We start from the raw sequence: 14010 nt of genomic DNA on the forward strand, positions 1-14010 counted from the left end.
CTTTTTACCATTGACTGCAATGATCATGTTTTGCAGTATGGTTTTGCACTGATTTAATTTTTCTTCTAAAATCCATAACTCCTGTTATACTTATCCGATTGACTTCATTTTGGTGTCTAAGTTTATATAAATTTATGTTTCATTTTTATAAATTGGTGTAGGATTTTTTTCATGCAGCGTCAATTGCTTATCGTCCATGTTGGTACTCTGAAATACTTAATATATGTTCCTCTAGTAAAGCCTGATTGCTCTTTGCCACTCCACCAGGACTGAGCTGAGGATTTATCATTGTGAATCCAAGGACCATCTTTGGGGTATTGTGAGAAAATTGCATGGTTAATCCTAACCAGCATCACCACATAATACTCCAGTTTTCTACCATTGTTGTTGAATTTAAACCTAATTTATAAAAACCTCTGCTCCTTATATGAATTAGAAGCTAATGTGCACAAAGGGTTGCAATGCATTTTCAAATGACAATTACATTTGCTCGTTTTCCATCAAATGCTTAACAAGCTTATGAAATTTGCTCTTTCACATACATTCTTTTCACTAATATTTATTTATTTTATGTTATTTCTTTTCCGACTAACAATTATTTCTTACTGTTCTTTTTTCCTTTGCCAAAATCCATTCCTCGCTTGATTTGCTCTGCCTCCTTTCACAAATGTCTGTGTGTCGGCGCTCTCCTTTCCTTTCCTGTCCTTTTGCCTAAATGGCTGCTTCTTGTCGTGTGTCTCGTTGCTGGTTTGCATGGTTTTTCCAACACCGTTGTGTTACTCGGTGTCTGTGCCTCTGTGATTCGCTCTCCTCGACCTAGGAGTGACAGCTCTGAGACAAAGGAAGAGTAAGTACTTACAATCTGTTGCTCTGTCATAATCAAAAAAGTTCTGCAATGTTTCTCCATGCTTTCTTTTCACTTCGGCGCTTTAAAATGGTGGCTCTTTATTGTTTGGATTTTAATGCGAAAATCGAAATTAGCGAAGCCTTGCATCTGTCTCTGTTCATTAGGGAAAGCTAAAATTACAATTTGATACAAATTTACGACGTACATTTGGCATTTATAAAGCTTCTGCACACTGGCAATCTATAGTTCATCATCACGTCCTCACATTTAAAAATGGGTCTACAACACAAACGTGGTCTATTGTGCTCCTGCCTTTGGATTTTACTTTCCTTTCCATCTTTTTTAAACTTTCCAAAAAATAAAGAGTAGTAATGCAAAATTTGTAAAAGAAAAACAAAGGTATTTAGTGAGATAGGAGTATGGTCCAAGACAAATAATATATTACATTTATGGGCAACTTCTGAGAACAATGTGGGGCCTTTTAAAAAGTGAATGATGAAACATGAATGTAAATACAGATTTTGGACATAATATTTGGATTGTTTTACAAGCTTTCTTCTGCTGCCCTCACACATTCAGTCCCCCTTCACGTCTCCTGCTAAACTAAGCATTAAATACATAGCCAAATGATTTAATAACATTGAACATATACATGCATCATTAGGTAATATTAATAAGATTACCACTGACTTTTTAAAAGATTGTCTGCTTTTAAGAGATGTGTGAGATATACATTTTACAAATAATCATTAACCGAGTAAATGTCCTCATAATTATGAGATTCCTTTGGCCCGAATTGCCACACAGTAGACAAACTTCCACCGCCGCGAGGCAATGCAATTAGCAACAATGAAGAACTGAACCAGAAGATTTTGGCAGGACTTAGCCTGCCTTTCATCGGCAGCGGGCTGATTGCGCAAATCCGATATACTAAATGGAGACAACATTGTGTGAAATACATGTTTTTCATGGAAAGACAGGAGCATTTCAGCCTAGTAAGTGTATAATGGCCGACTTTTGATGGAGTTTTGTCACGTTTACAGTGTTAAATAGCCGGTTTGCGAACGGGGCTGCCTGTGTGGGATACACAAAGATGGTTCTATATTTTTATGACTTTATTGCTTCCCAGCTATCCCTTCACAGATCTCCCACAAAGCATGAAATATATGAGATCACCACTTGAATTGGGGGTAGGGGTTACATTTACAAAAATGTGGAAAGATTTGTGTAGGCTATGCCATGACTCATATAAGGCTATGGAAACAGGGGCATAGCTTGAATTGGTGCAGCAGGTTCAGTGGCACTGGGGCCCGCTCAACCCTGATTATCGCTGTATCGCATGATTCAACCAGCAGCCAGGGCTCCCTTTCCTTCCTTGCTCTAGGACCCATAACACAATGGCTATGCTACGGTACTGTTCACAACTGTTTGAAAATGTATCTGTATTCTCTTGAAGTGCCTGTGTATCACGGATGCCAATCCCAAGTGATTGGCAGTGCCCACGACTTTGGCAAGCATTTCACTGCTCACCTTTGTTTCTATGTTTTAAAGCATTTTCATCCAACTAAACACAAAAACAGAAGAACGTCCTCACTTACTTTATTTATAGCGTTAGAAGTAACATTGTGCATTGCTGATAAATATTGAACAGAAGTATTTTACGATGTGGCACAGTATTAACATCATTTCACATATATGTATTCATAAAATACTTAAAGGAATTGACGACCTGTCCAGTTTATTCTATCACTTTAGGACAGAGGAATTCAGAAAGGGGGTTCCTAGTTAGAACCTCAATATATACTATATATACTCATGGTATTGTAGCGTCCTCCCCTGCCCGGGAACATGCAAATGAACGCGCCACACACGGAGCTCCGTAACAGATGTCTTTATTCCTTCTTGTACGATCGCACATTGCACATCTTACATCATATTTCTAATAGCCACACCTTAACACCTCCCAACAGACCACGTACCTTCCTTTACAGAGTCTGCCAAGAATCACAAGAGTCCTACCGCTCCTTACATCAAAGACACTACATGTTCTCCTTTGTTAAACAAAAATACAAATAACAATTAGCATCACATTTCCTGAATGAGTCATCGAGGTGCTCATACTGGTCTGCCAGATCGGGTGGTATGAGGTAGTTGAGCTGCACCTGGACTAGGCATCAATGACGTGGCCTCAGATGCTCGAACAGGTCTTTCAGGCCGAGTCGTCTTGCTCACGACCTCAAGGGCTGTCGAACAGAGAGGCAAATGTTTAAATTGTGAGAAGTCTCTTGTGAGGGATTTTCTGGGACAATGGACTGTCATCATGTGTCCCTTGCTCATCACAACCTTCAAAGGTTTAGCAGCAAATGGAGTGTCCATTTTCCACTTCCATTTCTGTTTCACTATTACCACTTCGTCATTATCGAAGGCTATTTCTTGAGAGCACCAGCGTTGATCAGCATAGGACTTCATCTTGTGCTTTCGCGAAATGTCTGTGACATGTACCTCTTCAGCATTCACTGATCGTTTGGGGTAGCTTAGTTCCGATGGCTCTCCCAAATAGTAAGGTGGCGGGCTTTCATTAGTTGTGGAATGGGAAGTCAATCCATAGGCATGAAGGGCTTAACCCAGGGCTTGATGCATACTAATTTCCTCCATTGATGTTCATTGGATCACTCTCTCTTAAGGGTATCCATGAATCATTCAACAACACCAGTGGCCTGAAGCCACAGAGGTGTGCTCTTCTGATGCTTGACATTGCATCAAATGAGAAATTCCTTGAATTCTCTGCTATTGAAAGGTGGGCCATTGTCGAAATAGAGAACAGCAGGAATGTTCCAAGCCGAAAAGATGGCATCAAGCCGCTCAATGACCTTGCCATGGGTTATCGAAGACAAGTCCTCCACCAGAGTAAACCGCGAATATTCATCAATAACTACCATGAGATGATGTCCATTTTTCAAAATCGACTTCAACACTTTTCCAGGCGTGCGCAGGTAGGTCACACATTGTGTTGCATCATTTTGGGGGATAAGCAGTTGCAGAGATGGCATGCTTTCAGTTCTTTCTCAACCTGTTCATCTAGGCGAGGGAACCAGACATGATCTCTTAAAGCTCTTTTAGTGACTACAACACCATGATGTCCTTCACGAGCGAGTTTCATGACTTGCTGTCTCAGGCTCTGGGCTATGACAATTCCCGAGTCTCTAAATATGATACCCTCTCAAGTGACAGACAGTTCATGCTGCACATTCTTGAATCATCGGCAAAAGGTCAAATATGTGTCTTCCACGATCGAGCTGAAATGGTGTCTGTATTGGTGGCAGCAATAATCTGTTCAATGTATAGAGCTGATGGCGTGTTAGATCTCTCAATGAAGTTGGCATAATTCTCAGCCACTTTGGACATTGAACTGTGGTGATGCAGCGGCACTCGTGAAAAGTAATCAGCAGGGTTTTGATCTTTTCCCGGCTTGTGCACAAATTCATAGTCATACTCTTGTAGTCCCAACTCCCACCTCTCAATGCAAGGGGACATCTTAGCCTTCGGGTTTCCAAAGGTAGTGCGCAACAACTGGTGATCCAAGATAATGGTGAAACGTTTTCTATACAGAAACACTAGAAAATGTTTTCAGGCACACACTACAGCCAGACTTTCCTTTTTCAGCTGGGAACAGGCATGTTCAGTCTCAGACAAGCTTCAACTGGCATAGTCCACAATGTGTCCCTGAGCATTTGGATGTTGAGCAAAGATTGCTCCCAGACCAACTGGGCTCCCTTTTACTGTGATCTCAATATGCAGTTTGGGGTCAAGATAGGCCATTTTAGTTGCATTCTCAATTGCATGTTTTATTCCTTTGAAACTCTGGTTGCACTCAGGAGACCACTGATATGGGGCATTTCGCTTCATCAACTTTCTCAATGGAGCGCTCATTGATGCAAAGTCCAGAATGTATCTTGAGCAATAACTGGTAATTCCTAAAAAAGATTGCAGCATAGTTACATCTTGTGGTGGGCAGGTGGATGACAGTGCTTGCACCTTGTCAGGGTTAGGAGTCATTCCCCCGTCAGAGAATATGTGCCCGAAGAATTTAAGTTTGGTCTTGTGAAACTCACACTTTGCTGCATTCAGAGTGACACCTGTATCAGCAAGTAGCTGGCACACTTGTGTGAGAGCCTTGTCATGCTCCTTTTGTGTTCTTCCAAATACCAGTATGTCAACACTTTAATTAAATGTAACAGGTTGAATTGTTTGACGTATAACATCCTGGAATATTTCTGCAACCAATGACACGCCAAAACTCAGTCTTTCATATCTGAATAAACCAACATGAGTACAGATCCAGACGAGAGAACACTACGACTCTGTTCAGCTGCATGATCATGTCTGCTATGTTTGGACCAGGACGTCTTTCTCTCTCAATTGCTTTATTGTCCTGGCGCATATCAACACAGATGCGCACTGCACCTCCAGACTTCATTTTTGGAACCAACACTATGTGTGAAACTCATGGCGTAGGACCGGTGGAGCTTTCAATGATGTCGTGCTTCAACTGTGTTTCTAGTTCTTTCTCAACGGCTTCTTGTAAGTCAAAAGCAATTCTACTGTGCCGTTGTGCAACATGGCGATTGCCCTCATTGATATGAAGTTGCACTTTCATTGTCTTGAGTCTTTCTAAACCATAAAACAACGATGGGAATTGATTCACAATTTCACTCTGGGCATGAAAGTAAAAGTTGAGGGATATCAGTCCCATGTCAGCAGCTGTGGCAAACTGAGCAGACAGGTACTGGATGAAGTTCCTTTCCCTGGACAGGAATTGGCACTTGCACTGATGTCATTTTGTGTCACATGGTTGCTGTGAATGACTCTTGACTCTAACAGTTTTGAAATGGCCCATGTGTATACCTTCGTGATTGACAGAGTGAGGCGTGGTACAGGAGATACGCTGTTGAACTTCTTCATTGGCATGATGTTAATCGACACACCACTAACTATAATGAAGGTTATGGGGCAACCATTCACCTTTAAGGTAATCTTGGAGCAGTGTCCAAAGGAATCTGATCACTTTGACTTGTGGCTCTTTTCTGACTTTTGATCTTCATTACAAGCAGCTGATCCTGCACTTGCATGTTGTTCCTTAGTTTCCATCATTACTGCACATCCATCGTCTTCATCAGCGCTTGATAATGACTTTAAAGAGTCTTTAGATGTTGAATTTGATGATGAATGACTTGTTTAGTGTCTATTTGTTGTAACTAATGTTGCCTTTAGGCTTTGTTGGCGGGGTGAGAATGTTTCTGCAACTATCTGGCACCCTTTTTTTTCTTCTCGCTGTGAAGTATTTGTTTTTTCTTTCACTTTGCAGACCGTTATGAAATGGTTTTCCTTCCCAGAGCCTTTGCATGTCTGTCCGATGGCGGGACATTTACCTTCATGTGGAAACAGAAATCCATATCAGAAATTTCTTTCTCTTCTTAGACATTGACTTGTGTGCATCTACCTTGGATTTTTGCCCGCTTTTCATGATCAGTGCTGATTCACCTTGTGTTGTTCCAGCTTCCATATCAGCAGGCTGTCGATCTGCATGTTGTTCTGCCCTCACGGCCATTAGCACATTTTCTAAACTGAGTGTCTCTCTCAACATGCGTCTTCTGAACGAGTCTGAAAGTCAACCATTGATGACTCTGAGACCCATGGCTTCTTAATCATTGAATTCATTGAACTTGCAGTGTTTAATAAGCATGTCAAGTCTCTCAACAAACTCACCCATTGTTTCACCAGCTTATTATCTTCCTTGATTGAAAATGTACCTTTAATAGTCGACATTTGTCATTGGATTAAACTTGGCTTCTAACGCTTCCTTGATTTGACAGTATGATACTGCATCAGTTAGTGATATATCTTCTTTATCACTTCTTTCACTCCCTCACCAGCAAGGTTCTTTACATTTTTGATGATTTTCTTATAATCTGCTCCTTACAGCGCGTCAACGAAATCATCAAATGTCTTGATTCATGCAGTCCACCCGGAACCAACATTCTGCTTCCTCACCGTGTCAAACTGAGGTGGTGGTTTCAGAAATGCAGCGGCATCATACTTCATGCTCTTTTCCACTGCAGTTGAGAGCATATGCTGTTCACACAACTGTGGCTGTTCACGTTTACCTGCCACTTCTGCAAGCACTACGAGTGTACTTGCACTTGGGTTGACACACCTGATCGGAGGTCGTAGGGTGCCATCTTCTTTCTTGACAGTAAGTACCGGTTCTGTCTCTCACACTTAGTTGTAGCTGCTTTCAGCTTTTTGCATCATACCTGGTTGTTGCTGCCTTAAGCGTTTCACTTCGTATTGAGGATTGCTTTGTGTTATGATGTGGCGCAGTATCTCTTCTTTTGTTCTTACCATTGGGTTTCTCTCAGGAGTTCGAATATGCTCCTCTGTAGGACTTTCAACTTCTTCAATGGCCATCTTTAGAATGGAGCGTGGGTTTGACTCCACATGCGCCAACTTCAGACTGCTTTGCATCTATTCGTTGCACACACGAGCAGTTTACTGTACCACTGCAAACTCTCAGGGAGAGCACTTTCATTTCTTAGGGCCACACGCGGTGCTCCATAACAGACGTCTTTATTCTTTCACATATGATCACACACTACACACCTTACGTCATTATTTTAATAGCCACACCTTAACAGATTACATCATTTTCTTTTCAGAGTCCGCCCAGAACCACAAGGTTCTTAGCTCTCCTAACATCAAAGACACTACAGGTATAACACATGACACATCCGTCATCAGGTATCCAGCATACCACTGTTAGGGCCTTGGAAGAGTTCCAGTTTTTGTTAATGCAGATTTGAAGCCTTCTGTTTGAAGAATTAATGGGGACGGTATTTGCAATATTCTATTTAAATATATTACACAAATGGCCCAGTCTATGTACTGCTTTATTTATTCTTGCTTAAGGCAGCTTTAAGACTGGCCTAAGCCAGGAAACATAACATTGACTCATAAAGTGTTTGTCCTCACTTAAGATTTGATTTGATTGATTTAGTTTGTGCATTTATATAGCGCACAAATGCCCAGGCGCTGATAGCAGCTTAAGGCTGCTTTAAGTCACTCCTTTCTGGTTTAAGATTAGGTCTGCTTTATGCCAGGGAAAACCTTAATATATCAAACATACGTCTTCTGGCTCAAGACAGCCTCTAAAATTCCATAAACCAATGACATTTAAAAAAAAATCAGGCCCTAAGATCTTAATGTCTGATAAATAGGAATAGTTTTACAAAACTAAGATGGATATTTTTTTAACTGTCATTGAGGATTCTTGGAAGGGATAGCTTCAGAGCTTTAGAAGGGCACGGCCCTAATTGTAAAGAGCTTCCAGTTTGGACATGAATGTTTTTGGACCCAGGGAGTCAGAAAACACTTAAAACAAATGCCTTTTGGATATTCACTCTTTATGTTCTACTTCTTATTCCGTATTTAGCTTTTGGCCATTTGCATGAAAGCTTTAAAACTATTTATAACGTGAATATCATAAGAAACAGTCATCAATATCTTATTGATAGTTATCAAAAGAAAGCCTCTAGTTTTGGTTGTTCTGGTTAGTCCTCAGGAAATGTGAATTTTTGATGGTTATTGCCTTTTGTGCTATTTGTTCCGATATTTCTTATAGAATTTTAGAATTTTTAGAAGACCCATGTAGATTAGTCAAGGAGGGGGGCAGATATTATGATGGCCTTGTTCAAAATATGTATTTTGTGCTAAAAAATGCACAATGTGTTTTGCACAAGCGCACACAAAGCTACTACTGTATTGATTTAAACTAAACTACAAGCAAAGGCAGTCCATGGCCCTACTTGTAATCGGTGTGTGGTTTGATGTAAATAGACTCGTTTTTGACATGTTAAGAGGATGAGTGCTCAGTCGACATTTTGGTTTGAGGACTCGTCCAATAAACAATACTTGAAGTTATAAAAAATCTGAGTGAGTGGAACGCAAACATATTTCTAGCCTTTCCAAACTTTAAGAAAAAGCTGTTCAGTTTCGGAAACCTGGTCATAAAAATAGCTTGAGGCTCCAAGATGAACACACCCACCCCAGGGGAATATGTCATTTAACAAGAGTGATGAAAATACCCCCTTGTACCCAAAAAATGTTTAGATAATAAAACGAGATTTGCAAAATAGCGCTCTTGTTTCGAAACCTCACTAAAATCTTTCATATTAATATGCATATGTTTTACTTAGATTCTTGTGACTTCCGGTGAAGGAATGACGTTGAAGCATGCTAGGCATGCATGTGTTTTAGTGGCAGTCAAGGGTAGGAGCTCCTATCCCTGGCTTTAACTTTGTTATTCCTGACACTACTCTTGTTACCCCTGACATATGAAGTCATGAAAGGAGTGACAGAAACAAATAATTAAGAGGGCTCTTTACAGCCCTGTTTATGCTCAGTTGCTTCCAGTTCTTGCCATTTCCCTGAACCCTTGTCAGAAATAAGAGGCTGTTGAGGGGGTAAGGATTGGACAAGTAGATCAGTCCTGTCATGTCAAGATTGTATGATGTCACTTTCTTTACTACTGATATCTTGTTTGTTAGATCTGTCAGCCTTAGGGCAGTCTTCCCCAAATGTTTTGCCCGTTTCCCTCCAGTGTTGCTGACATTTGTTTTTGTTGACCTTAGGACTCTGTGCGCTTTACCACTGCTAACGAGTGCTAAAGTGCTTGTAATCACTTCCCTAAACATGGTAATATTGGCCTACCAATGGCTATTGGCATATTAAATTTACTTATATGTCCCTTGTAGACTTGCCATATACTAAGGGCCTGTAGATTAAATGCTACTAGTGGGCCTACAGCACTTATTGTGGCACCCACTTCAGTCGCTCTTTAAAACATGTCCCAGGTCTGCCATTGCAACCTGAATGCAGTGTTAAACTGCCAATATGACTTGGCAATATAACCCCTTTGCCAAGACTTAAATTCCCTTTTTACTGCACATGTCACCCCTAAGGAAGGCCCTAGGTAGCCCATAGGACAGAATGCATTGTATTAAAAGGTTGGACATGTGCTGTTGAGTTTTACATGTCCTGGTAGTGAAAAACCCCTAAATTAGTATTTCACTTTGTGAGGCCTACCTGTCCCTTAGGATAACATTGGGCTGCCTCATTACATTTAGTGAGGGCTAAGGACCAGGTGAGTATTTCATGTTTGGTATCTATGATTTTGTAATTAAAAACCCTCTTTAATTGTAAAGTCGGATTTTAAATTATAATTATCAAAATGCCACTTTTAGAAAGTTAACACAAGGAGATGTGTGTCTTTTACTTTCTTGCCCTAAGTACGCCGGGTATGCCCAGATGTGGGTTTCCATGAGGCACTGGGTCAAGACTGCTTGTTTCCGGTCCAGGGAGGACCTGGCTTGGCAGTTCGGGTTGGACTGTTCCCATGAGGCACATGGTCAAGACTGATTTGCATATGGCCAGGTCTAAACTGGGGTGGCATGGTGAGCAAAAGAATGAAGGATTTAACCCAGATCTCTTGACTGGGGGTGAATGTTTTGATTTGTTCTGCATTCCATCCATCAATTGTGCGTCTTTTGCTTCCTTGCCCTAAGTGCGCCGGGTTTGCCCAGATGTGGGTCCCGGGATTACTGTGCCACTGAAATCAAGCTGTCCTAGCTGATGAGGGGTGAAACCCTGAAACCGGTCCTAGGATGCTTATTTCCGGTCCAGGGAGCACCTTGCTTGGCAGTTCGGGCTGGACTGTTACAGTGAGGCACAGGGCCAAGACTGATTTGCATATGGCCAGGTCTAAACTGGGGTGGCATGGTGAGCAAAAGAATGATGGATTTAACCCAGATCTCTTGGCTGGGGGTGAATGTTTTGATTTGTTCTGCATTCTGTCCATCAATTGTATGACTTTTAGAAAGTTGGCATTTTCCCGCCCTTTCTATTTTGTGCATTAAGCCTGTCCTAGGTCACATGACTGGGTGTAGTTGGCAATTGGACTTTGTTAATTCCTCCCAGACAGTCACACAATAGACATACTAGATGTGCCTGAATGAGCCATCTGCTGGCAGGATGGGGCGGGGTAGAGCTGGGCACAGCCTTACTTGCAATTAAATAGTTTGTGTTCTGCCTTCACACAAAGGAATTGTCACCTTGGGGCCAAGGCAGGAAATTTCAAGCACTTCAAAGGAAAACCTCTAGAAACTTCTCCTTCTTCAAGGAAGGCGCCACGTATAAAAAAGGGACCATCAGACCAACTCTTCCATTCAGTTTCTGGACCTGGTGAAGGACTCTCAGAGGACTGACTGCTGTTTACCTCAAAAGACTGCTTTGTTGCACCTCAAATGACCACTTTGTTGGCTCAAGCCTGCCTTAACCCTCAGAGGCCTCCCCTACTGCTTGAGCCCAGCTTCATCACTTGAACAGAGGACTACCAGAGTGACTCCAAGGGCTAGTTTGCTGGTCTCCTGATCAGAGCCGCAAGGACTTAAAAGGCTCCCACCTGGACCCAACCTTAGTGAGTCCTGAACCCCCAACTCGTGCCCCTCCAGTTCTAGACCATTGGTTGTTGTATTAATGATTGCCTCTAAGTTAAGCCTGACTGCCTCTGTGCCAAGCTACCAAAGGGTAAAGCATGGGTAAATTAGGTGATGTTTTGTGGTTCACCCTGACCGGGATTGTGACTGTTGCTTAAACAGGGGATCACACTCTATTTCAACCAACTACCCAATTTCTCACATTGTTGAGCTGATACCCATTCTTCTTGGCACTGAGAATAAAGGGATTGGGCCCAGGGCATGGTTTAAGATCCCTTGTGGAACGGAACTTACCTGTGGGCTATGCAAACCTAGATTTATCTGTAGCAGTTCTTTTGATCGACCACTGGTTTTGAAGAAGTTTTGGAGCAATGAATCTGTAGATTCTCATTTCACTTCTTACTGTTGTTGGACGTGGCCCTTTCCGCAGGGTCATCCCCAAACATTTTGCCTTCACTCCTATTTTTACTTAACTATCTAGCTTGCCGTAGGACTCTGTGCACTGTAGCACTGATAACCAGTGCTAAAGTGCTTGTGCTCTCTCCTTAAAACATGGTAACATTGGCTTATACCAAAATTGGCAATTTTAATTCCTTGTAAGTCCTAGTAAGGTGGTGCTGCATGTACCCAAGGATGTCAAACTAAATGCTACTAGTGGGCCTGCAGCACTGGTTGTGCCAGCCACTTAAGTAGCCTGGTAAACTTGTCTCAGGTCTGCCATTGCAGAGCCCATCTGTGCAGTTTTAAACTGTGTTATCGACCTGGCAAAATTAACTATTAGCCAGGCCCAAACGTTCCTTTTTAATACATACAACTCACCCCTAGTGTAGGGACTGGATAGCCTAGAGGGAAGGGTACAAACTATTTAAAAATTAGAATATGTGGTCTGAAGTTTACATGTCCTGTTAGTGAAAAATACTACTGCAAGGCCTACCTCTCCCATAGGATAACATTGGAGTTACCTTATTATATTTTATGAGTGTAATTTCAAAGAGCGAACAGGTAAACCATTCATGTTTGGTGCCTTTGAAATTGTACTGACAAACCCAATTTAACAGTAAAGTCGGATTTTGCATTACAATTTTTAAAATTCAACTTTTAGAAAGTTGGCATTTTCCTGCCCTAAGCCCATTTGTGCCTGTAGCATGTCTTGGGTCACATGGCTGGGTGTAACTGACAGACTTTGTGAATTCCTCCCAGACAGTCACACAATCGAGGGATTAGGTGTCTATGAATGGGCAATCTGCTGGTTGGATGGGGAGGTGGAGCTGAGCACAGCCCCACTCGCAACTGAATAACCTTTACTCTACCTTCACACAAAGGGCCTAACAACCCTACATTGTAACTGCAACAAGCTTGGAGCCAGGGCAGGGAAAGCAGGAGATTCCATGCACTTTAATGACACTGTCTAGAAGCTTGTCCCACCTTCCAGAACAAGGGCACTTCAGACACCACAACACCACCACTTCAGTACACATTCTGGACCTGTGGATACTCTGCCAGTAAGATGGACTGCTGTGCTACTAAAGGACTGCCACTCTGTTGGACTGCACTCTGCCAAACTACTGCCTTACTGTGCTGCTACTTTGCTGTTCTGTCCCACTGCCTGCAGCCCTCCTTCCTGGGTGAGAAGGACTGGACCTATATCTCTTGAACCCAGAATCCCAGAGTGACTCCAAGGGCTAGTTGACTGGCATCCTGACTTGAGCCTCAGGGGTAGGAGGCTTCAACAACCTTGCACCTGCCCCTGACTCTGCCATCTGTGAGTCTACTCTGCTAAGTGGTGCCACTCTAATCATGGACCCTTGGAAGTGGGCCTAAGGTGCTTTGCCAGTCTCTGTGGTTCCAGCCGAACCAACTCCTCTCATCTGCTGCGCCACGCAAACCTGAGCAGAACCAACACATCTCTGCTGCTGCCTGGATTGGACCCATTGCAAAGATGTGCATCACTGCCACAGCCTGCATCGCCTTCGGCACTGCCATTGTGTGATGCGTGCTCAGCGCAGGCCCTTGCACCTCTCATTGACAGCAGCCTTGACAATGGTGCCGGACTCAGCATTGCAGCAACGCTGTTCCTCAGAACCAGCACATTGCCCCAATTGCGCAACGCATCCCCAACTCCGGTCTTTAGATCGCAAGCCCTCGTCGATGGGATGTTCAACGAAGATGTGACAGGCCCTCGCACCAAAGTCTTGTCGTATCACAGAACCGGTGCATTGATTTGTCTGGACAACACATGATCTTCCCAACACTCCGCAAACAAGGATTGAAAGTACTTTGTTCAGTGGGACTAACTGAAGCCGTCCTGTGCTCCATTGAGGACAGACTGAACTTGTGACTTTGTCCCTGTCCAGCCCAACCAGATAGCCACAGTGTACGCTTTATACCTTTTACCTCTATTTTGACTAAAATATTTACAATTGAAAAAGTCTTTCTGACTGGAATTTTGTTGTTTTGGTCTTGTTTTATTTATTAAAAACGACTCTATTTTTCTAACTCTGTGGTGGGCTTCTTTTGTGGCGTGTCTTAACTGTCTTACTGTTTGAAGTGTTTCACAAAAACTTTACACTTTGCCTCTGAGTTAAACCTGACTGCTCTGTGCCAAGCTACCCG

The 14010-nt window shown here is 42.5% G+C and overlaps 1 protein-coding gene across 4 annotated transcripts in view; it reads left to right on the forward strand.

Annotated features, from left to right (window-relative positions):
- The window catches only part of ESPN (espin), an 888237-nt gene that overhangs the window by 643383 nt on the left and 230844 nt on the right, over window positions 1-14010 (forward strand). For 2 of the 4 annotated variants that reach the window (XM_085608893.1, XM_085608891.1), the window contains exon 10: window positions 821-847. The exons of the other annotated variants lie outside the window; for them this stretch is intronic. In XM_085608893.1, coding sequence (XP_085465019.1) covers window positions 821-847 — 27 coding nt within the window. The remainder of the gene's footprint in view (window positions 1-820; window positions 848-14010) is intronic. 4 annotated transcript variants of the gene reach the window in all.

The sequence above is a fragment of the Triturus cristatus genome, chromosome 1_2 (assembly GCF_964204655.1).
Source record: "Triturus cristatus chromosome 1_2, aTriCri1.1, whole genome shotgun sequence".
NCBI lineage: Eukaryota > Metazoa > Chordata > Amphibia > Caudata > Salamandridae > Triturus > Triturus cristatus.